The following is a 25,222-nucleotide window of genomic DNA, read 5'->3' as shown; positions in this document are numbered from 1 at the left end:
ATCTGTAATCACAGTGATCTTATGTTTGGCGCCTTCGAGGAAGTGGCGCCATTCCTCGAAGGCCCATTTGATCGCCAATAACTCCCGATTACCTATATCGTAATTTTTCTCAGTGGGAGAGAATTTGCGGGAGAAAAAGGCACATGGGCGAAGCTGAGTGAGTGATGCAGTGCCTTGCGACAGCACTGCTCCCACTCCGACCTCAGAGGCGTCCACCTCTACAATAAACGGGCGGTCCAGATCAGGCTGAACCAAAACTGGGTTGGCTACAAAGCACTCTTTTAACAAAGCAAAAGCCTGAATTGCCTCAGGGTTCCAATTGGTCACGTCTGCCCCTTTTCGGGTCAAATCCGTGAGTGGTTTAGCAATTTCGGAGAAACCCCTGATGAATTTTCGGTAATAATTTGCAAACCCTAAAAATCGCTGCAGCGCTTTTAGCGACTTGGGTTGCACCCAAGTTTTAATAGGTTGGATCTTGGCAGGATCCATACGGAAGCCTGTGCTTGAAACCACATATCCTAAAAATTGTACCTCCTCCGCAAAAAAAAACACATTTCTCCAGTTTAGCAAACAGGGAGTGTTCTCGCAGTCTCTGCAGTACGGAGCGAACGTGCTGAGCATGTGTCACAGGGTCAGCAGAATAAATCAAAATGTCATCTAAATACACGACGACATACACCCCACAAATGTCCCTGAAAATGTCATTTACAAAGTGCTGGAACACGGCAGGTGCGTTACTGAGTCCGAAGGGCATTACCAGGTACTCAAAGTGGCCAAGAGGGGTATTAAAGGCTGTTTTCCACTCATCCCCGTCTCTTATGCGGACTAGATTGTATGCCCCCCCGGAGGTCCAGTTTAGTAAACCAACGGGCTCCCATTAGTTGATTAAAAAGATCAGGGATGAGTGGAAGCGGATACTGGTTCTTAATGGTGATTGCATTCAATTCCCGGTAATCAATGCAGGGTCTGAGACCACCATCTTTCTTTTCTACAAAGAAGAAGCCAGCTCCAACTGGTGAAATGGACGGTCTAATAAACCCCTTTTTTAAGCTATCAGCTATGTACTCGTTCATAGCCTGACGCTCTGGACCTGAGAGATTAAATATTCTCCCTTTTGGGAGACGGGCATCTGGAATCAGATCTATAGGGCAATCATACTTTCTGTGAGGGGGTAGCTTTTCAGATTTTGCAATAGAGAAGACATCCTCAAAATCTCTGAAGGCAAACGGTATGTGGAGGGGTTTAACTTTAACTTGGTTTACTGTTAGCGACATGCAGTTTTCCTGACAGTGTGAACTCCAGCGTATAACATCGCCTAGGTGCCAGTCGATGACTGGGTTATGCTGGCGTAGCCATGGCATCCCCAAAATGACTGCAGCAGACAAATTATCCATCACAAAAAATGACATAACCTCGGTATGCAATGCTCCCACCGACATAGTGATTTTGTCAGTAACAAATTTAACCCCCTCCTGGACAATAGATGTGCCATTAATAGCCGTAGTTTTTATAGGGGCATTAAGTTTTAATAGGGGTACACCGAGACTTTTAGCAACCAAAGAATCCATAAAATTCCCTTCAGACCCACAATCCACATATGCGTTCACACACTGAGATTTCTGACCAATAGAAAGGGCAATAGGCAATAAAACTTTAGCCGCATCTGCGGGCAATACCTGTGCCCCTGGGCAACCATAGCCAGAGTTGCCCAGAGGCCGATGTCTCAGTAGTATGGATCTCTGACGCTCAGCTCTCTCTCTGAAGGCTCCAGACTGCAGCATACTGGTGCAGGAAGATGAAAGTGCTCCTTCCGGCTGTGCACTGAACCAGGTGTTTAGGCCAGAAATCAGCTCAATCAGAAGAAGGGAGAGAAAAAAAAAAAAAAAGTTCAGGGAGACTGCTTTTGTATATGGTGGATATATACACAAGAAGCAGTTTTTTTGTATGTGGCCGGATATAATGTGACGTCTGCCTGCGGGTCTGGGCTGCAGCCAGGCAACACCCCGAGAAACACTGATACCCTTTACCCCTATACAGGGATCTGGATTTATAGCAGAGCCCAGGAGGCGCTGTCTGAATAGGAGCAGTGACCAGAGCAGGACGGTCGCCAGAAAGGTGTTCCAATACAGGACACAAACGTGGAGATATGCAAGTCTAAACCAGTCGGACAGCAATGGTACAAAAACGGTAGACAGAAGCAGAGTCAGATTCAGGCCGAGAGTCATAAACCAGGAGAGTAGCAGAGGTACAGAATCGTTAGGCAGAGGCAGAGTCAGATTCAGGCCGAAAGTCATAAACCAGAAGAGTAGCAGAGGTACAGAATCGTTAGGCAGAAGGAGAGTCAGAAGTCCAGGTCAAAGTCAGAGTCAGTCAGAAAGTAATTCACACAGTAACACACGGGGGGAACCAAGAATATATCCGGCGGCTTGCAAGTCCAGTCCCAAGGTATTTCAGGGATCAGGTCACCCCTCATAGGTTCCTGAACTGATGATGTCATCAGTACCGCCCCCAGGACCAGGCCAGATGGAGATGCAGTAACCTCTTGATGACTGACAGAGGGGCGGAGCCTGCGTCCACCAGATGCCTGCGCAGGTGCCCTTACTCTGTCAGCACCATAACTCCCGGGCGAGCCATAGCGCCTCCTAGTGACCACGACAGGAGCAGCAGACCCAGAATTTAACGGCGACGTGACAGACCGGCGCCTCCTAGAGGCTAAAGGCGGGACAGTAGGCTCTGAGCCTGACGTGACAGAACCACGGCCCCTTCCAGTGGCCGAGGCAGGAACAGCCGTCCCTGAGTCTGACGATAAAGTGGCGGTACGGCGCCTCCTAGTGGCCGCGACCGGAACAGCAGGCCCTAAGTCTGGCGGAAACGTGACACCTATGTGCCGAAACGTTGGAAACTATGTTCCGTCATTCTCATTTGTCGGCTGTGAATTAAAACCTTTGATTCTATTCAATGATACCAGAAGTGTCATGTTTTGAGTACCGAAGGTGTATTGTGCTCTGTCCTTATTCACACTGATGTCATTTGACACATGGTAAGGTTTTAATGGTAAAGGTTTTTTAAGGTTTCTAGAGACAGATTAGCACCATACCGGTGGTACACCTTGTCGTGGTGGGATGGCTTTTATCCATTTTTTATGAAAATAGCGTTAATTAAGTATCCTCTGTTATTTATACATACTATTATTATTTTATTATTTATTTATTTATTTAGTTGCTATAGAGTACGGTATATGCTCTTTTTTAGGAGAGGTGGGGGGGTTATCTTTAGAAAGAAGCCATAGAGATTTCCTGTCAAATGGTATAATATAACACATTAGTTATGTCACAGATCATCAATTTGGATATTGAGTGACAAAAAAACATTTTTAGGCATCTTTAAAACGTGTTTTCTATTTTTTAAAATGACTTTAATTTCAGCCATGTTGGTTGTCACTTATCTTTCCAAAAGAGGAGAACACTTTATCAATCAAATGTATCATAATTCCCAGGCAAAATATACATTTTTTTCTGTAAGGTCCAACCCACCCAAGGAAATGCTGGAAAGGGCTGTAGCAATAGTCAGTGGTGACATAAAAATATTGCTATTTGGATTTTTGCTTGACTGAGCACGATAAAGATCATAGGCAAAGTTGGATGCAGAAGAAGCAAGTCTATTGAGTGGACTCTTGTAGAATGGATCCTCTTCCTCTTCTACAGCAGTGGGAACCTATGAAATAGGACAAATATGCAATTACGTTAATGTAATTTAGCAGAAATATAGACAAAAACTGACCTATATTGGACGTGATGATGAGGGGAAAAACATTAGAAAAGGTAATGCTATTCGGAATGGTCAGTGGAAACGGGAGACTAAAGGTCCATTGGCTGAATGCCATCAAGAATGACACGGAAGCCATGGAAAACCGGAAAACACAGTGAGAAGCTGACTGAACTGATTAAATCAGAATATTGCAGAACATAATACATAATACAATAATACACAAATTGCCAATGTCACACATCACTCATACAACCCCTTCAATGTAATGAAGCCTGCTTTTCCTACAGGTCTGAAAAGCAAATGGAACTCTCCAACTTGTGCCTGATTATCCATGTACCCAGTCATTTCACCCCCAAAACCTACCTACCCTTAGACAACCTGTATCTGCAGTACAGACTATTCTACCCAGATACTTTTACATTATTAGAGGTGATAGAGGGACACCTTACTTCTTGGGTCCCCGTGCGGCTGCACAGGTTGCACCAATGGTTATGTCCACCCATGTCTACATATCTATGGTAGTTTACTTGATGGGTAACATACATGTTGGGTTTGTTACTCCGTGTTCAGCTATCATAGTCACCATACTGTATGGTCATTTGAAGTTTCTAAAAAATAAAGTTATGCACGCAATATATACAGTACAATGGAAACACAGTGTTTTCTTACCTTACTACCACCCTGAGAACCATTGCCATTAGTGTTCTATACTTGCCCTCACTATATGCCATTCCACATTTCTTGTCTGTTCTACCCCTCACCAGGGTCCAATAAACCATTTTATTGACCAACGAAAACTGCATTTTTTTACCCAATTGCCTGCTCATTGCTCAAGAAGGAGACTAAACTGTGCCCCATCATCTTTAATAGACTGACATATTGAATAGTTCTCTACTGACTGTTCTGTACATAGGCTGTGACCATGAACGGAAGATATTATTATATAGAAAACAATGTCCTAGATTTTCTACAACATATGTTAAAATATTTTGAATGCAATTTGTTTATAAATTTTATAACTTTTTATCTCTATTAGATTGCTTAATAATAGTAAGAATTAAAGGGATTTCTTATAATTGAATATTTGGTGTCTTGAAAATGTTTTAGATTCTCCAATTCCAATGTATAGGACAACTTAGTATCTCTTATTTTCAGTCTTCTCTAATCTAGTGGGAGGAGACTACAATCCATGCACAGATAGCGACGGATTCCTGCTCTTGTTTCTATGTGTAGCACGCGTTCAGAAGCAGCAACATTATGAAATACAATATACAGCAGCATGGAGGATGTCATACAGCAGTACTGAGCTGTGTGACTGTGAATCCAGCTCTGTACTGAGCTATACTTGTTTCAAACTCCAGCACAAGTTTGTGTATGCGTCACTGTGCTGAGTGCTCCTCACTCCTACTTCCATTTCCATAACGTACTGTATGAGAGCTGTAGCATGTCACCTCACTGTGCTGACAAACATATTGGTTTGGCCAAGTGTGGATAATAAGTTAGAGGGCTAGGGTGTGAAGGGGCTCATAAGTGGAGAAAAAAGCAGATTTTTTTTCTGATAACATATATTTGAAAAGAAATGTATTCGCCTGTACTGATGCAAAGTTTGTTAAAACAGCGACCATTTTATTCAACCCAGGATAATATGTTGAAATATACAAAATAGAAATTGAATTTCATGATTTCTTTCGGAAAGGATTAATGCTGGGAAATAATGCACAGCATGTTAATTGCTAACATAGCAGAAGCAACATTAGAATTTCTGTCCATTCTCTATCATTGCTGTTCTGCCAGTGATAATCATAACAACAATCAGAAATATTGGAGCTGTGTCAAGTACCTACATTCACGCAACTGAAGCATAATTCTCGGCACCCGCCAGATTATGCCATTATGTGTTGAGGCTGGTGCCTATTGTCAATCATTGAATACAGAGGGGTGTAAAATGTGTGCTTTTAAGAGCTAATTCTTCCCAAAAACAAATTCTTAGCAAACATTTCCTCCCTATACCACGCAGCAGAGTGCCAGGGAGTATTGTAGTTAGAGACGACTCACACCCACCAGTGCTAGAAGAAAAGTGAATACAATTTTCCTCTCATTCTGTTGCTAATACACATTGATGAGCCACAATGTTCAGAATCATACCACTGACTGGTGAAGTGAATAACATTGATTATCTTGTAAGAATGACACCTGTCAAGGGGTGAGATATATTTGGAAACAGTGAACAGTTAAGTTGTCAAAATTGATGTGTTAGATGCAGGGAAAATGGACAAGTGTAACGATCTGGGCGACTTTAACAAGGGCCAAATTATGAAGGGTCAGAGCATTTCCAAAACACTTGGTCTAGTGGGTATGCAGTAGTTGTTAACTACCAAAGGTGATTCAAGGAAGGACAAACGGTCAATCAATGATGGGGTCATGATGAACACCCAGAGCTCATTAATCCACACAGGGAACCTTGGCTAGCCTGTCTTGTTCTATTGCATAGAAGAGCTACTTATGGTAATAAGGTGTTCAACATACCACCTACCTAAACAATGTTGCAGATCAAGTACCCCCTTTATGGCAACATTATTCCCTAAAATCAGTGGCCTCCTTTAGTGAGATTGTACCCTGACATAATGCTCAAAAATTGTTCCAGAATGGTTTGAGGAACATGATAAATCTCAACATGATGACTTGTTCCACAAAAGTCTGTCTAATCAAGCTTCTATGGGATGTGCAGGAAAAACAAGTCCAATTCATGGAGACCTCTCCTCACAACTTGCAGGACTTGAAGGAGTTGTCTACTCTATTTTAACAGTTGTGTTGGAAAAATGATTTTCTGGCACTGACTATTATTTAAGTATTACAGGTTCTCCACACTCCACAGACTGCCTAGTTCCTGTTCTCAAAATGTTCCTTGATGGAGCGGTATGTGACCAGACCTGTCCATCAGCTTTGAACTTAGAAAATAACTTTCCCATGACCAGTGTTTTTCAATTGTAGGAGGCTGATCGACATGTTTATTCACATACTACTCTGTCGACAACCATTTTGAGAACAGAAGAGTTGTGAAGTGTGTGATGAAGGCTGCATTAACTAATAGGTGACCTTCACAATGGAGGAGAACCTCTAATATTTATATATTGACAAGCACCACAAAACCATGCCCCAAACACATTTGTTAGCCCCTTCACGACTCTTGGCATACACGTATGCCAAAAGTCGTGTCCTTACCTGCAGGTTTGCACGCTGAGCCCACCTCTTTCCTTGCACATGATGGCTGATTTGATCAGCCATCATGTGCCTTTAACAGCTACGAGTGGAGCAAAGCTCCACCCGTGGCTATTAAACTGTTAAATCCCACTGCCAATTTCTGAGATCGGCATTCAACGAGCGCTGGACGTCATTCCACGTCCATATTGGAGCAGCCATGATGTGATCGTGGGATGCCGATGGTTTGTCTTTACAGCCGGGGGTCCGCTGATGACCTCCATGTCAATCATTATAATTCTCCTGTGAACGCCGGCCCGTGGCTGATGTTCATAAAAGATCATGATTTTTGCTATACATAGTAGAGCTGATGCAGAGCTATGCATAGTACAAGCGATCGGAAGATCGCAGCTTCAAGTCCCCTAACGGGACTATTAAATACAGTAGAAAGTGATAAAAAGTTTTAAAAAATATGAAATTTAAAAAAAAAAACACAAGTTCAAATCACCCCCTGTTTGACCCTATTAAAAATAAAACAATAAAAAAAATTGGCAAAGCATATTTAATATAACTGTATTCATAAAAGTCTGATCTAACAAAATATAAAGTAAATTAACCCAATCAGCAAACGGTGTAACAAAAAAAAGTTAGTTACGTTTCTTTGTTAATAAAATGCAATATAAATATAAAATAAATAAAAGAGGCGATCAAAACATCACAAATACCCAAAAATGCCAGTAAAAAGGGTGCAAAAGATCTCACACAGCCCCATATCCAAAAAAAAGGAAACCGTTACAGGTCTCAGAGAATGGAGACAAAAGCAAAAAAAAAAGTCTTACAAATTTCTAAATTTTTCTTCACCATTTAAATAAAAAAAAAAATACATGATTGGTATCTACGTACTCATACTGACCTAGAAAATCATATTGCCAGGTCATTTTTACCATATAGTGAACATGGTAATATAAAAAAAAGAAAAAGAAAAATTGTGAAACTGCATTTTTTTTTTACTATTTCACAGCACTTGGAATTTAAGGTGAATTATTAGAAATCAAAGCTGTTTTCTTCCAATTTTGCAGTACAACTCTCCAAGGTTCTTTGAGGTTTTGCTGCTCAGACTTTTCTTTAGTGGAATTGAATTGTAAGGCTGTGGTCACACTATCAGTATTTGGTCAGTATTTCACATCAGTACTTATAAGCCAAAACCAGGCGTGGGTCAAAAATACAGAAGTGGTGACGTGTTTCTATTATACTTTTACTCCTTGTTTTGGCTTACAAATACTGATGTAAAATACTGATTAAATACTGAACGTGTGACCGTAACCCACTACAATAATACATGAAAACTAAAGAACAGGTCTGGAACTCTTTTCCTCAAAAACTGCGCTTTTTTTTTTTTTTTTTAAATCCTGGGCAAGGAGGGGCGTTTTTTTGTTTGTTTGTTTTTTTGGTGGGGACAAATTTTTATCACTTTTTAATCCATCGCATATTTTTAATTAAAAAAAACAAAATGTATCATGATGGAACTGATGATGACTGATACAAACTGATGCATTTTTGCATGAAAGGGGTTTTCTACCACTTTGATATTGATGAATTATTCTATCCGATAATCATTTGTTATCACCTCTGGCAGTGCCGAGTTGTATCCATTGTACAGAGTGGCACACAACTGATCCGTCACACTGTTTAGAGGCCACTGCCATGTACTGTAGATCAGCTCCTAATATAATTTTCTTCCAGCCATACATCATTAAGTTGGCTAACCTTACATTTGGGTTTGCATGTTTTCATAAGTTCTAACCATAAAGGTTGACATGGCTCTTCTAACAATCCATCAGATCAGGTTGGCATATTTCTTCCAGCCATACAGAGTTGGCAAGCTTCTTCTAAACATACAGTCCATTGGGTTGGCTTATGTCTTCGAATCATACATTAGGTTGGCATATTGTACGCGCAGCATGTAAAGCCTGTGTGTCACCTTCTATTGAGTCAGTAATTTGATTACATATTCGTTGCAATGCTGATATACAGAATATTTATTGGTCATAGACATAAAAGTTTCTCACCTCCTCCGCAGCATCTTGTGAGCTGGTGAAGGAGAAAATGGTTGATGCGAGAAGAAAAACGACGTAATTCTTCATGGTGAGACCTGTTGAAGGCATTACATTATAAATACAATGTGAAAAACAATCATAAATCTATATATATAAAAAACTCAAAATCTGTAGTAGACCGCTCTATACAAATCCACAGTTCTCGCCCGATTTGGGTGAAATTTGGCACGCCCCCTCTCCACCCACAGGAGCAGAATACTGCGTACGTTACATCTCGCTAGCGACTCCCCGTCATGAGATTGGGGCCCCCGAAGTTAGGCCCTATATACTGTACAAAATGGGGAATGTGAAATCTGTAGTAGCTCGCTCTATACAAATCCACAGTTCTTGCCCGATTTGGGTGAAATTTGGCACGCCCCTCCCCACCCACAGGAGCAGAGTACTGCACACGTTAAATCTCGCTAGCATCCCCCTGTCATGAGACTGGGGCCCCCGAAGTTAGGCCCTATACATATAATGGAGAAATGTGAAGGTGAATGTAAAAGTGCTGAGGAAAAAACAACAGTTGTGACTTACAGGGACAGATTGTAGCGACGGTGCCAAAGAGTCACTGCTAAAGGGGCCGCATTACCACACACAACACACAAACATTTCACAAACACTATACAAACATCACACAGACAGCACACATACACTAACCCACAAGCAAAACACCACACAAATGCCACAATACACCACACAAACACCAGACCACTCTAGACTCACACAACACAAACACCACAACAAAACCCCATAAATACTACATGCACACCACACACACATACAAACGCTCACAAGGACCACACATGCATGCAAACACATTCAGATGGACGCACCCTACGCACACGGACGAACAGAGCACATGCATACTCACACACACCATGGACACTTGTACTGCGCACGCACAAACACATGGATCACATGCGTGTGGGAGCTTTCATCACTGAAGCTGCTGAGGTAAAATGTGTGCAAGCAGCCTTACTGAGCAGCAATATTGGTCAGGTGAAAAATGCCTCATAGTAAGATTGTCATTATTGCTTACTATACAGGGAGCTTTCATCACTGACACTGCTGAGGTAAAGTGAAAGCTGAGCTGTGATTGATTGCTATGGGCAACTAGACAAGTCTGCTGGTGAGGCGGTTTTCATTACTGAGATGTGAGCTCCTTCAGGTCATAGTAATACAGTGTGAGGGCTGCTCTGTATTTACTATTCATCCTATTACATCACTTATCAGTGTCAGGTGAAAAGTAAAGGGTCATAATACTAAGGACTGTTTTTTAAAATGCCACCCAAAAAACGACCATCAATCGGGCAAGTTCATCTAAAAGCTAAGAAAGCAAAATTGTGTCAAAGAGCTGAGACAAGTGAACAACGTGACTCGCGGCTTGAAAAGAAACGGATGAGACAGGCTAAATGTAAGGCAGCTGAGACGTCAGAGCAACGGGAATGTTGTCTTCACAAGAATCGGATAAGGCAGGCTGAAGCAAGGAATATGGAAACATCTGAACAAAAGGATGAACGGTGTGAAAATGACCGCATACGACATATGCAATGTGTGCAAAGGCAGGCTGATTTGAGTTTGGAAGCATTTCACTACACCCCAATTCAAGAAAAAATAGTTAAAAAAAAAGTTGTAATAGTTTATACTACATAATATGTATTGAATATGTAAAATCAATAAAAATGTTGAAATTAAAAAAAAAGTTGTTCATATCAATGTTACGACAAATTAGTAAAATGGCAAAATAATAAAAATTTAAAGTAGAAAAAATTTTTACTGTAGCACTTTGAAAATGTCAATTTCAGGGTGACACTGAAAATTTTACTTTAGCTATCATAACCAACAATTTAATATATTTTCTGCGAGCAAAGCCATGGGTATTCTACTAGTACATAATAATCTCTCATCATAATACAGGATAAGGTGATGACTTTGGTAGTGGTATCTAGTACGCTGTTTAAATAAGGATCCGTCACTTCTCTTGGAGGACATCGGTGCTGAACCCGGAATAACTATATTAGGGAGTACTTTATATTTTGTTTCCAGCACATTTGAGGAAATAATGGTAATGTGGCAAAGGCCAAGCCCTTTGATGATTTATTGATATTGTACAGCTTGGATATACCTTGGACTTAGCATGGCCTTATGAGCTCATGGCGGTGTCCTACATCTATATGTTTTACCAGAAGTGTTCTTGTCTCATAATAATAAAAATATATACAAAACTTTTTATCACTTATCATACACATAAAAGATGGTCAAACCTGCCTCCTATATTTTTCCACTGACAGATGTCAAGGGAGGAGAGATTGGGAAGGTGGGTTTCAATTGCATTGTCTTCTAGATAGGCAATCAGGAAACACTGAAAAAAGTCTTTTGTGATAACTGTGATGCCATGATGTTCAGCATATAATAGGATATTAGTAAAGACCATTCAATACCTCCTTCCAGGGCCCTTGAGAACACCAAACTTGAAATACTCTAGTCTTGGGATGTATATTGATAACCTTATTCTAGCCAACAGCTATTTTTCCTGACCTACATTCAAAATGCATGTATATCCAAGTGTGGGGAGAGGGGATTATCCCAATGCTAATCATCTCTGGTAGTGACTTATATCATAAGAAAACAAGGGACTTGGCATGTTGAAATCCAGCATTCCCACCAATTTCTCTTTTCTCTGACACTTCTTTTTGAAGAAAGGTTGGGATACCTACAAACATATGAGATACATAGCTGATCCAACCAGAATCAGGAGAAAAATATATGATTGAGTAGTGAGTGAGCCCACAAATACATACACAAAGGGTAGATAACTCCAGTAAAAGGTAATAAAAAGACTGCTTTCTTCCTTCTTGAGAAGAGCTACTTTGCATACACTTTTTCCTGGAAGTACTACCTGGCCTATGTCTCGCAGGCTAGAGGTCTACAAAAGAAAAAAAAAAGTACTCCTTAGATGTCTGTTAAAGACCCTAAATCCAGACAACTGCTACTCTGTGATGCATTATATGGGGCTAGAAACCCATTCAGCTGTCTGTGGATGAGTATCTTTTCCCTCTGGTTTGGTTAAATATGTTAAGTCACTTGGCAAGGCTCTTTAAATGGTCAGACATTGACTGTTAAGATAACTACCTCCTCTAAGTGGCACTAGAAAATCAACTTTCTGATGGAGGAGAGCCTATTGGAATACATTTACCCATGGAGCATTGTTTGGCTTATACAGTTGTGCTCAAAAGTTTACATACCCAAGGCGAATTTTTGCTTTCTTGGCCTTTTTTCAGAGAATATGAATGACTAGATTATGGCCCGATGCTATCGCATCGGGAGGATGCGATAGCATCACACCTCTTGCCATGTTAACCCTCAACACACACACTCCTCAACACACACTCCTCTCACCTTTCACCATCTCCACTCACTCTTTCACTCCACATACGACCCCTTCTCTCACTCCGTCTCTCATACTCACGCCGTCATCGCCGCTGCTCCACGATCCCCGACATCTTCTTCCGCCGGCGCCATCCTGGATCCAGACGTTGTCCACGCCGGCGACATGTTCTTGCGGCGACGCCATCTTGAGTATCGTGAAATCCCGCGATAGTCAAGATAGCGTCGCCGGAAGAACATGTCGCCGGCGTGGACGACGTCGGGATCCAAAATGGCGTCGGCGAAATCTCGCGAGTTTTCGCCGACGCCATTTTGGATCCCGACGTCGTCCTCGCCGGCGACATGTTCTTGCGGCGACGCCATCTTGACTATCGCGGGATTTCGCCGATCCAAAATGGCGTCGCCGCAAGAACATGTTGCCGGCGTGGACGACATCGGGATCAAAAATGGCGTCGGCGTAATCTCGCGAGATTTCGCCGATGCCATCTTTTTGGATCCCGAGTCGTCCACGCCAGCGACATGTTCTTGCGGCGACGCCATCTTGAATCTCGGGGGATTTCACGAAATCCAAGATGGCGTCGCCGCAAGAACATGTCGGCGGCCTGGAGAACGTCTGGATCCAGGATCGCGGCGGCGGAGGAAGATGTCGGGGCAGCGACGATGACGGTGTGAGTATGAGAAACGGAGTGAGAGAAAGGAACGTATGTGGAGTGAAAGAGTGAGTGGACGTGAGTGGAGGTGAAAGGTGAGAGGAGTGTGTGTTGAGGCGGTGTGGTGTGTTGAGGATTAACATGTGCGTGTGTGTGGTGACGTCACCGGTTACAACTGGACGGAAGTTGTTACAACCGGAAGCTGCTTAGGGCATTTATTATTATAGATGATGAGGAAGAAGCCGTCTGTTGTTGGCGGTGATGGCGTGTAGAGGCTTCTTCAGCCAATGTAATAGATTTAGAGTTAGGGGATTCGTGTGTGAGACGACGGCGTTTATAAGCCTTAATCTTGTCAAGTCGATGGTGTTTTTCCTCAGGAGTCTCATTAGCACGGCGTTGTTTTTGTCGTAGTGCTAAAGCTGCTTTCCTTTCACTGGCATTGGCATACTTTTTGTTATGACTCATGTTGGCACAGGTAAAGGAGTCTATTTGGCAGTTATCTGGCAGTGAAGAAGGCGTCCTGGAGTATTGTAGAGTAAACAGATACTAATTGACCCTGTAATTGCTCAGCAGTAGTTGTGAAGTGGTAGTGGCAAATTGGCCCTGTAGTTAGACACCGGCAGAGGAGCAAGGCAGCAGTAGTTATGGCGGTAGAGGCAAATTGGCCCTGTAATTAGACACCGGCAGAGGAGCAAGGCAGCAGTAGTTATGGCGGTAGAGGCAAATTGGCCCTGTAATTAGACACAGGCAGTGAACAGTCAGAGGAGCAAGGCAGCAGTACTTATGGCGGTAGAGGCAAATTGGCCCTGTAATTAGACACCGGCAGAGGAGCAAGGCAGCAGTAGTTATGGCGGTATTGGCAAACTGGCCCTGTAATTAGACACCGGCAGAGGAGCAAGGCAGCAGTAGTTATGGCGGTAGAGGCAAATTGGCCCTGTAATTAGACACCGGCAGAGGAGCAAGGCAGCAGTAGTTATGGCAGTAGAGGCAAATTAGCCCTGTAATTAGACACCGGCAGAGGAGCAAGGCAGCAGTAGTTATCGCGGTATAGGCAAATTGGCCCTGTAATTAGACACCGGCAGAGAAGCAATGCAGCAGTAGTTATGGCGGTAGAGGCAAATTAGCCCTGTAATTAGACACCGGCAGAGGAGCAAGGCAGCAGTAGTTATGGCGGTAGAGGCAAATTAGCCCTGTAATTAGACACCGGCAGAGGAGCAATGCAGCAGTAGTTATGGCGGTAGAGGCAAATTGGCCCTGTAATTAGACACCGGCAGAGGAGCAAGGCAGCAGTAGTTATGGCGGTAGAGGCAAATTGGCCTTGTAATTAGACACCGGCAGTAAACAGGCAGAGGACAAAGGCAGCAGTAGTTATGGCGATAGAGGCAAATTGGCCCTGTAATTAGACACCGGCAGAGTAGCAATGCAGCAGTAGTTATGGCGGTAGAGGCAAATTAGCCCTGTAATTAGACACCGGCAGAGGAGCAAGGCAGCAGTAGTTATGGCGGTAGAGGCAAATTGGCCTTGTAATTAGACACCGGCAGTAAACAGGCAGAGGACAAAGGAAGCAGTAGTTATGGCGGTATAGGCAAATTGGCCCTGTAATTAGACACCGGCAGAGGAGCAAGGCAGCAGTAGTTATGGCGGTAGAGGCAAATTAGCCCTGTAATTAGACACCGGCAGAGGAGCAAGGCAGCAGTAGTTATGGCAGTACAGGCAAATTGGTCCAGTAATTAGACACCGGCAGTAAACAGGCATAGGACCAAGGCAGCAGTAGTCATGGTGGTACAGGCAATGCCAAGCGTCCGCACAGCAAGTCGACGTGAGGTAAATGACGCAATTTCACGAATGCAAGATGGCGGACGTCGTTAACACCTCTTGCCATGTTAACCCTCAACACACCACACCGCCTCAACACACACTCCTCTCACCTTTCACCTCCACTCATGTCCACCCACTCTTTCACTCCACATACGTTCCTTTCTCTCACTCCGTTTCTCATACTCACACCGTCATCGTCGCTGCCCCGACATCTTCCTCCGCCACCGCGATCCAGGATCCAGACCTTCTCCAGGCCGCCGACATGTTCTTGCGGGACGCCATCTTGGATTTCGTGAAATCCCGCGATATTTAAGATGGCGTCGCCGCAACAACATGTCGCTGGCGTGGACGACATCGGGATCCAAAAAGATGGCGTCGGCGAAATCTCGCAAGATTACGCCGACGCCATTTTGGATCCCGATGTCGCCCACGCCAGCGACATGTTCTTGCGGGACGCCATCTTAGATTTCGTGAAGTCCCGCGATATTCAAGATGGCGTCGCCGCAACAACATGTCGCTGGCATGGGCGACATAGGGATCCAAAATGGCGTCGGCGTAATCTCGCGAGATTTCGCCGACGCCATCTTTTTGGATCCCGATGTCGTCCACGCCAGCGACATGTTGTTGCGGCGACGCCATCTTAAATATCGCGGGATTTCACGAAATCTAAGATGGCGTCCCGCAAGAACATGTCGGCGGCCTGGAGAACGTCTGGATCCTGGATCGCGGCGGCGGAGGAAGATGTCGGGGCAGCGACGATGACGGTGTGAGTATGAGAAACGGAGTGAGAGAAAGGAACGTATGTGGAGTGAAAGAGTGAGTGGACATGCGTGGAGGTGAAAGGTGAGAGGAGTGTGTGTTGAGGCGGTGTGGTGTGTTGAGGGTTAACGTGCGTGCGTGTGTGTGTGGTGACGTCACCGGTTACAACTGGATGGAAGTTGTTACAACCGGAAGCTGGTTAGGGCATTTATTATTATAGATAACACCAAAACTTTCTCCACTCATGGTTAGTGGTTGCGTGAAGCCATTTATTGTCAAATAACTGTGTTTTCTCTTTATAAACCATAATGACAACCCAAAACATCCAAATGACCCTGATCAAAAGTTTACATACCCCATTTCTTAATACTGTGTATTGCCCCCTCTAACATCAATGACAGTTTGAAGTCCTTTGTGGTATTTGTGGATGAGGTTCTTTATTTTCTCAGATGGTAAAGCTGCCCACTCTTCTTGGCAAAAAGACTCCAGTTCCTGTAATTTCCTGGGCTGTCTAGCATGAACTGCACACTTGAGATCTCCCCAGAGTGGCTCAATGATATTGAGGTCAGTAGACTGAGATGGCCACTCCAGAACCTTCACTTTGTTCTGCTGTAGCCAATGACAGGTCGACTTGGCCTTGTGTTTTGGATCATTGTCATGTTGGAACGTCCAAGTACTTCCTATGCGCAGCTTCTGGGCTGATGATTGCAAATTTGCCTCCAGTATTTGCTGATAACGTGCTGCATTCATCTTTCCTTCAACTTTGACCAAGTTTCCTGTGCCTTTGTAGCTCACACATCCCCAAAACATCAGCGATTCACCTCCATGCTTTACAGTAAGAATGGTGTTCCTTTCATTATTGGCCTTGTTGACCTCTCTACAAATGTAACTTTTATGGTTGTGGCCAAAAAGTTACATTTTGGGATCATCACTCCAAATTACCTTGTTCCAGAAGTTTTGAGGCTTGTCTCTGTGCTGTTTTGCATATTGTAGGCATGATACTTTGTGGCATTTGCGCAGTAATGGCTTTCTTCTGGCGACTCGACCATGCAGCCCAATTTTATTCAAGTGCCTCCTTATTGTGCATCTTGAAACAGCCACACCGCTAATTTTCAGAGAGTCCAGTATTTCAGCTGATGTTATTTGTGGGATTTTCTTTGCATCCCGAGCAATTTTCCTGGCAGTTGTGGACGAAATTTTTGTTGGTCTACCTGAACATGGTTTTTTTTACGGAGCCCCTAATTTTCAATTTGTTAATCATTGTTTGAAAACAGCTGACTGGCATTATCAATTCCTTGAATATCTTTTTGAATCTCTTTCCTGTTTTATACAGTTCAACTACCTTTTCCCGTAGATCCATTGAAAAAAGGCCAAGAAAGCGAAAATTCTGCCGGGGTATGTAAACTTTTGAGCACAACTGTAAATCTCACCAAGCCAGCCAGTGGTTTCCACAAGTAAAAACAGGACTGTCTAGATCAATGGTCCCCAATCTTTCTTGCCTTAAGAGCCTCCTTAAGCTCTAAAGCCCCCTTTTCACACAGCGAGATAGCTAGCGATATCGCTAAAGTGTCACCGATTTTGTGACGCAACAGCAATATCGCTAGTAATCTCGCTACATGTGACACGTATCTGCAACTGGCCCCCCCCCGCTGGATATCGCTGATCGCGCTCGAATGTCCTGGGCCATTTTTCCCTCGTTGGCGTCCCGCTGGCACCGACTAACGACGCATGGACGCAGGCAGAAGTCGTCATCATCGCTGCCGTGTGACAGATAAGAGCAACCGCCGATGGATCGCTTATCGCTGCTGCGTCGCTGGCGAGATCTGCCTGTTTGGCAGCTCACTAGCGACCATTTAGCGATGCACCAGCGATCCTGACCGGGTCGTATCGTTGTTGGGATCCCTGGTGTATCGCTAAATGTAATGGGACCCTAAGAGAGGGTCACGAGCCACATAAGACCTCCCAGAAAAGTAAATTCCAGCTCTTGCCTCCCTCCCAGTGGCACCCAGAGCTCCCATTACTAGTATAATGACTGCAAAAGCTATCACATCAAAGCAGTATATTTACATCCAGGGGTGGCCACCTTACCCTTGCTAGGCATCAGGTTTCTGCGTCTGCTCTGCAGGAATCCAGAGCCTCACATTCTGCGGTCTCCTGCTGTCTATCTACTGCAGAGAAGATTACTTTGCAGCAGACCGCTCCAGAGACTAAGTTCCTCTGTGCTCCTACTGGGCATGCTCACGAGACGATCTCCCATGGAGATCGGGAGTCATGTGCCCAGGTCCTGCTCCAGATCTCATTGGTCCATCTCGGAGATCTGGAAGGTCCCGCACGGCTATAAAAAGCGCGCATGACCGTTCGGCCATGCGCTAGTATAGACTTTTTAAGCTAAATGTGTGAATGGTGACGGATGTATGACTCTGGTGACTGACTCATTTGAAACCTCTTCCCTCTCATATTAACCATGTGGATAGGAAATTAGTGCAGCAGTCAGCGCCAGTCAGTGGCAAGCCTTAGGCCACTGTGCACACTGCACCTCTTCTATAGCATCCGACATTGCGCCTGCTGCCAGCTTTGTCGACTAGCGGCAGTGTCATACACCGCGCTGCAGTTGCAGCCCTCCTTGGCGTCCGCAGTAGCGACGCCGCACACACGGTAGGTCTAGACGGATGCAGCTCCTCTGCCTTGGGTCCTGCTCCTGTGACCTGATACCTTGTGTGCATTTCCCTGTGGTCTGTGACACTAACAGCCTCAGCGTTTTTGTATGTTTTTGTTGCGGTGCCTCGGTGTGTGAACAGAGCCTGCTTTGCGCACTTTGGGTGAAGTTGAACCCATGCGCATTATACCGCCATATTGCTCGTCTGTCATTACCTAGCAGCGGTGTAACACCTACTGCACGGTTGACCCCGAGCGGTGAACGTACTTTATTATTTATTTTTATTTAGTGCGTTCCGCCGTTCCTAACAACCCTCTCATCAAGCACTCCTACCACACTATTACTTCCAGATTCATTCGCCATCAAGCTGGAGATTGAATGATACCTCCAGATAAACACTCTATTTTTTATGTGACGCTACTCACAAAAGTCACCATATGGAGACCCAGTCTTCATAGCCGTTTGCAATATCTCGTGCTAATGAACAATGCTGGCAGACAGGCGCGAGCCACATGTGGCTCCATGGGTTGTGGACCACTGCTCTAGATAATAAAATTAAGATCCAACTGTCAATTTGGATAGTAAAAAAGGACAATGCTCCACCTATGCAGATGTTAATGGTCCTGAAATGCCTAAGTAAATGCATCTATAGCCCACCACAACGTTTCTTCCTAATTTTTTTGACTATGAGAATGCAAAAAAATTATGACAATATCAATTTCTTAAGAATGGAATTAAGATATCGTTTTTGAAGACTGTTCCCCAAGTTTAGAAGTTTTCATCTGTTATACATGGGTAATGAAATTAGTGTGGACTGCTGGCAGCTATGCAGAGGTGAAAAGAAAGATGTATTGATCTTTTGCTTTCCTGCTGGAAATGAGTGAACAGACAGAAAACAACAGAACAAATAGATTAAAAGTGAAACCTATTCCGTGTTGGATATGAGAATACGAATATTCCATAGGCAATGACTTACAGATCTAATCGTTTTGTGGGTTCCGCTAACTAATGGATCTGATCAATATTCTTATTTTTGATCTACAAACCTGTGAAACCATTAGATCCTCCTATAAGTTGTCAGGTTTCTGTTTTGTGAGAGAGCCAGAAAATAAATGGGAGAGACATTTATAGTACAACAAACAAAAGGTTGCCAATGCAGCAAAACAAGAGGAGGCACCGAGAGATTGCGGCAGAGTATGCTGCTACCTATAAATGGGTTTTCCACTACATTTATATTGATGACCTATTGCTAGGGTAGATCATCAATATAAGATTGGTGGGGGGTCTGACTTCTGGCACCCCACTAGTTAGCTGTGAACACATATGGCAGCTGGATGTAAACAATGTAGGGAACAGAACAGCACAGCTCCATTATGCCATTTAGTGGCCACTGCGGGATACTGCAGCTCAGCTACTATTGAAGAGAATTAGAAGCTAATCTGCAGTGTCCGGCAGCAGCCTCTATACCATATATCGTATATTAGGGGCTATGTGGGGGCTCATACTTTATATAGACATGCTATGGGGGCTCAATCTGTATTTAGAGGCTATGTGGGGGTCACATGGTATATAAAGGGTTATATGGGGGCTCATACTGTATATATGGAGGCTATGTGGGGGCTCTCACTGCACCTAGGGGACAATTTGGGTGCTCATACTGAATATAGGGGGATTATATAGGAGGTCAATGTAAGCAGGGGGCTCATGTTGTATATAGTGGTAGGGGTTCATATTATAAGGGTTTTTTTGGAGGGCTTGTACTGTATTTAGCAAGACTGTTTGTGCTCATACTGTATATGGGGGACTATGTGGGGACCATACTGTATATGAGGGAGCTATGTGGGGGGCTCATACAGTATATGGGGGACTGTTGGAGCTCATACTGTATATATAGATGCTATATGAGGACTCATACTGTATGTAGGGGGATGTGTGTGGGATCATACTGTATGTAGGGGCTATGTGTGGGTTCATAGTTTATATATCAGGATGTCAGCATACTAAAAATTGTGCTCAATAATAAGCTATATAATTATTTTATATTAATTGTAATTGATATGCTAATATTAATATTGAGCAGAATTTATTTCAACCTATTGGTTCGGTCTTCCACAACAGTCACAGTCTCCCATGTGGCCCCACAAGAAAATTAATAGCCCAACCCTGTTCTACACAGTAGCTGCAGAGGTCAGGACAGAGAGCTGTCTATCATTACATGTCTCACAGAGGAGAAAGCCTGCTCTAAGCTTATCTAGGTACGTGTTCTTTTTCAAGCACAAGCCCTCAGAGAAGAATCTCTGCTAATGCCCTTTTAGACTTATTATAAATTATAACATAAACTTTATAAACTAATATCTCTGCAATGGAGAGGGGAAATTAAAAAAAAACCTTGTAGCCACTATTCCCTTGTGTGGCTAAATTGCCACGCGAAAACAGGTGAAAGCTCTTCCATCAAGGCAATCCATACTTTCACACATAATTTTTTATCTTTTTTGGGGAATTTACTTCCTAAATGTAAAAGTAAGCAACCTTCTAAGTAGTCTTCATTAAATACTTGCATTTTGCTGCTGCAGAGTGTCTGTGAGTCTTATATCTGAATGTGCTGTAAAACTGTTACTCACACAAGAGGGATTCCACTCCAGATTCTGAAGACCCTCTCTGAACTACCCCTTTCTTCTCCCAGTGTTAGGCCTCATTCACAGACCAGCTGCTCATTTACTGACTATGAAGATGTCATGTTTGGGTATGGAGACCCGTCGACTTTCCTTGACTCACGGCCTGTACTTGAACTGTAATATGGCCTTGGGGATAGCAGCAGAGAAAGGGTTGGAGTGTAGACAAGTCTCCACAATGTAGATAGGGGAGAAAGCATGCTGAGTCTCAGGGAGGTCAGGATAAAAAAAAGCTATAGAAAAGAAAAACACATTAAGCGGAAATAAGAACAATGTAGAAGCTGTGCTGATATATGAGCTACTTAAACCAGAAGCCCCTGCATACACAGACTTGTCATCCAGCCTATTTTACTGTAAGAAACACGCAAACCTCACATCCAGACTATGTTACTGGAATGGACTCTCCCACACCAATAAACTCTGAGACTTGGATCTGGATGCAAATTGCATAACAGGGGCTCTGAAAATGACAGAAGAGGAGCAGACTGGGGGTCTTCAAAGGGATGATGACTGCAGTCCAAAACCAATAATATATGTGCAAATAATTTTTTCCAATGTCAAGATGTCCATAGCTGTTACGTCAGTCACACTCTTAGGCTGGTTCCACACTTGCGTTTTTTTGCGCTGCTTTTTAGCGCAAAAAAAGCATGCGTTTTTTCCCATATATTTTACATGGGTGTGCATAGGTGCGCATACACATGCGTTTGTACGCGTTTGTATGCGCATGTTTTTTTTGTAGTGTGCGCTCGGGCGCACAAAATGCATCCTGTTGCATTTATTGTGCGTCTGACTTGCCCCCAAAAAACGCATGCGCACGCAATGCGTTTTTTTTACAGCAAAACACCCATTAAAGTCTATGGGTCTTTTTTTTACGTATGCGCAAAAAAAGTGCACCAAAACCAGCAAAAAAAGCACACAAACGCATGATGCGTTTTTTTCATGCGTTTGTGTGCGCAAAAAACGCACAGCAAAAAAACACAAGTGTGAAAGTAGCCTTAGACTAAAAGGCACAGTTTCCTTTACAGGTTTTTTTTTAGTTGACTGTTGCATTTAAATGAGTTGTAAAAATGAGAAAACTGTCAGCTTAGGATAGAGACAGTACATGACAATTTTATATATGTAAAGAATAAAGAGAGCCTTGGTTAATGGAGTGCTGGGCGGAGGTTGTTTGTAATTCTAGTGGATGGGGGCAGAAGGTTATTCAGTTCCTTGTATTCACAAGCTAAATATATGTAGAGTCCCCAGCGCTTGTTCCAACCACATTTTCTGATCACTCAGGGGTAAACTCCAATGCATTATAGAACAACTGACAAGAAGACATTTTTGAGTGATTAGACGATCTGCGGCAGAGTCACAGACGGGTCAAATTTATGCAAGAATGTAGAAACCACTAGAGGCGTAACAAACTTTCACCTCTGTCTCTTAATGCTTAGTTTCTTAGTTTGGCAAGTGTTTCACTTCTTGGGGACTAAAGAAAATGAGAATATTTTGTAGAGTTAAATACAGTTTACAATTTCTTTAAAATTAGTTATTCCATCATATGCAATCTCCTCCTTAAGGATTCATATATTTTACATTAACAGAGTTATATGAGCAGCAATTTCTAAATTCATACTTACTAGCTTGGCCCGTGTGAAATTTTCGCACATTGGTTGTCTGGGGGCGCAGGAAAAAGCAAGCTGGTCAAATGTAAATGTAATAATAATAATAAATAAGTTTTATTTCTATAGCGCCGACATATTCCGCAGCACTTTACATTTCAGAGGGGACTTGTACAGACGATAGACATTACAGCATAACAATAATCACATAGATTATAACAGATACCAAGAGGAATGAGGGCCCTGCTCGCAAGCTTACAATCTATGAGGAAAAAGGGGAGACACGAAAGGTGGGTGGTAACAATTGCCCTGATTGTTTGGATCAGCCATAATGTTAAGTGTGTAACAGTAGAGACACAGAGGGCTAATGGATGCATAAAGCATGTGGGAACATGATACGGGGAACTTGGTTATGGAAAAACTTTTGACTGTGCCACACAGGGATAGATTAGGTTAATGTGTTGAGGCGGTAGGCCAGTCTGAATAAATGTGTTTTCAGGGCACACCTAAAATTGTAGGGATTGGGGACTAATCGTATTGACCTGGGAAGTGCATTCCAAAGAATTGACGCAGCACGTGTATAGTCTTGGAGACGGGAGTGGGAGGTTCTGATTATTGAGGATGCTAACATCAGGTCGTCAGCAGAACAGAGGGCATGGGTAGAGTTGTAGACTGAAACGAGGGAGGAGATGTAGGGTGGTGCTGAGCCATGGAGAGCTTTGTTGGTGAGGGTAATAAGTTTGTACTGGATTCTGGAGTGGATGGGTAGCCACTAGCCAGTGAAAGGACTGGCACCAGGTAGAAGCATCGCTGTAACGATTGGCGAGGAATATGATCCTGGCTGCAGCATTCAAGACAGATTGGAGGGGGAGAGTTTGGTAAGAGGGAGACTGATTAAAAGAGAGTTACAATAGTCCAGACGAGAGTGAATAAGAGAAACAGTAAGAGTTTTTGCAGAGTCAAAGGTAAGAAAAGGTTGAATTCTAGAAATGTTTTTGAGATGCAGAAAACAAGAGCGGGAGGAAACACAAGGAGTTTTGTCTTTGACTGGTTCAGTTTCAGATATAGTGAGGACATGATGTTAGACACAGCGTTTAGACAATCGCTGGTGTTTTCTAAAAAGGCAGGCGTGATGTCAGGAGAGGAAGCATATAATTGGGTGTCATCAACATAGAGATGGTACTGGAAACCAAATCTACTGATTGTTTGACCAATAGGGGCAGTGTACAAAGAGAAGAGGAGGGGGCCTAGAACCGATCCTTGAGGAACCCCAACAGTAAGATGAGAGGAGGAGGAGCCAGCAAAAAATACAGTAAAGGAGCGGTCAGAGAGAGAGGAGGAAAACCAGGAGAGAACGGTGTCAATGATGATGTATTTTATGAGTGATAAACACAAACAGGTATTTATATATGCAGCTTGGTAATGCAATAAATTGGTTTGATGAATAGAGGCCAAAAAATATTTTCTGGTTGAGGTGCCACCTGCAGGTCATTGTGTCTTTCTGCAGGTTTATGAAAATGAATGTTTAAACTCTATTTAGTGATAAAATCGTGAATGTGTGGTTTGTTTGGCTGTTTTCTTGCTGAAGGGAGCAAGTTTACCTTTCCAACGGTGTATCATGTGTGTGTGGGGGGCGAAGTAATCAGTGAAAAAGTGCATGTTTACAAATGTGTTGGTAGTGTAATTTGGGGTACTGTGGTGCCACCTGCAGGTCATTTTTCCTTACTGCAAGTTTATGAAAATTAATGCTTAAACTGTATTTTGTGATCAAATCGTGGATGTGTGGCTTGTTTGGCTATTTTCTTGCGGAGGTGGACAAGGTTGCCTTTCAAATGGTGTATCATTTGTGTGTGCGTCGGTGCAGTATGAACGGGGATACAAAGGAATCACCGAAAAACGGTGTTTAGAAATAATAGAATAGATTGCAGCTTTTAGAAGAGTGTGAGACCTCAAACAAGAGTAACATAGCTCTGGAAAACGCATACCATGTCAATAGTATACATACAACATGTCTCCATCTAAGGTTTGTTCTAGTGGCCTCTACCATGACTGATAGTGATGACATCCAGTTCTTCAGTCATCTGACAACTGAGGCCAGTGATTGGCTACAGTAGTCAGGTGACTGGAGCAGGGCATCATAGCTTCTGGTGATATCAACTGAACTCTAAACACTGCAGCCAATCACTGGTTCCAGTGGATAGCAGCCAAAAACGAACAGTCCATAAAAACATATTAGTTCCTTTGTGATTGATTCACAGTACATGCTGCTTATTCTGGGCATAGACAATTTATAATTTATAAACTTCATTGTTCATTATAGGTTTTCAATGTGTCAGTAAAATATGTTGTCTGTCTGTGATTTTTGTTGTTGAAAGGAAGTTTAAGGTCAAGGTGTCAACACTGACGGTCCCAGGTTTGTAGAATGAGACATTACTGCTTCCAGTCCTAAGGGTTATCACTGCAATTCTGGCACCTGAGAGGTGACTATTGGTTTATGTGGTATTTTATAACATTACTTATTTTTGGCAAACAGTAGTAAGGTTACCTGTTATGCACCTGCCCAACACCTGTGCTTCTCGTCGGGCTTTTCACGTAGCACAGCTTGATCCTATGT

General features: G+C 43.2%; 1 protein-coding gene across 2 annotated transcripts in view; it reads right to left on the bottom strand.

Annotated features, from left to right (window-relative positions):
• SERPINF1 (serpin family F member 1) overlaps nucleotides 1-25,222 on the bottom strand; it is a 111,719-nt gene that overhangs the window by 49,865 nt on the left and 36,632 nt on the right. For both annotated transcript variants that reach the window (XM_073565684.1, XM_073565685.1), the window contains 2 exons: nucleotides 9,036-9,118; nucleotides 3,534-3,714 (listed from right to left, as the gene is read on the bottom strand). In XM_073565684.1, coding sequence (XP_073421785.1) covers nucleotides 3,534-3,714; nucleotides 9,036-9,110 — 256 coding nt within the window. In that variant the 5' untranslated portion in view covers nucleotides 9,111-9,118. The remainder of the gene's footprint in view (nucleotides 1-3,533; nucleotides 3,715-9,035; nucleotides 9,119-25,222) is intronic.

Source organism: Dendrobates tinctorius, unplaced genomic scaffold (genome assembly GCF_039654945.1).
Source record: "Dendrobates tinctorius isolate UK_male_01 unplaced genomic scaffold, ASM3965494v1 ptg000016l, whole genome shotgun sequence".
Classification (NCBI taxonomy): Eukaryota; Metazoa; Chordata; class Amphibia; order Anura; family Dendrobatidae; genus Dendrobates; species Dendrobates tinctorius.
This window is presented reverse-complemented; position numbering and strand designations above follow the sequence as displayed.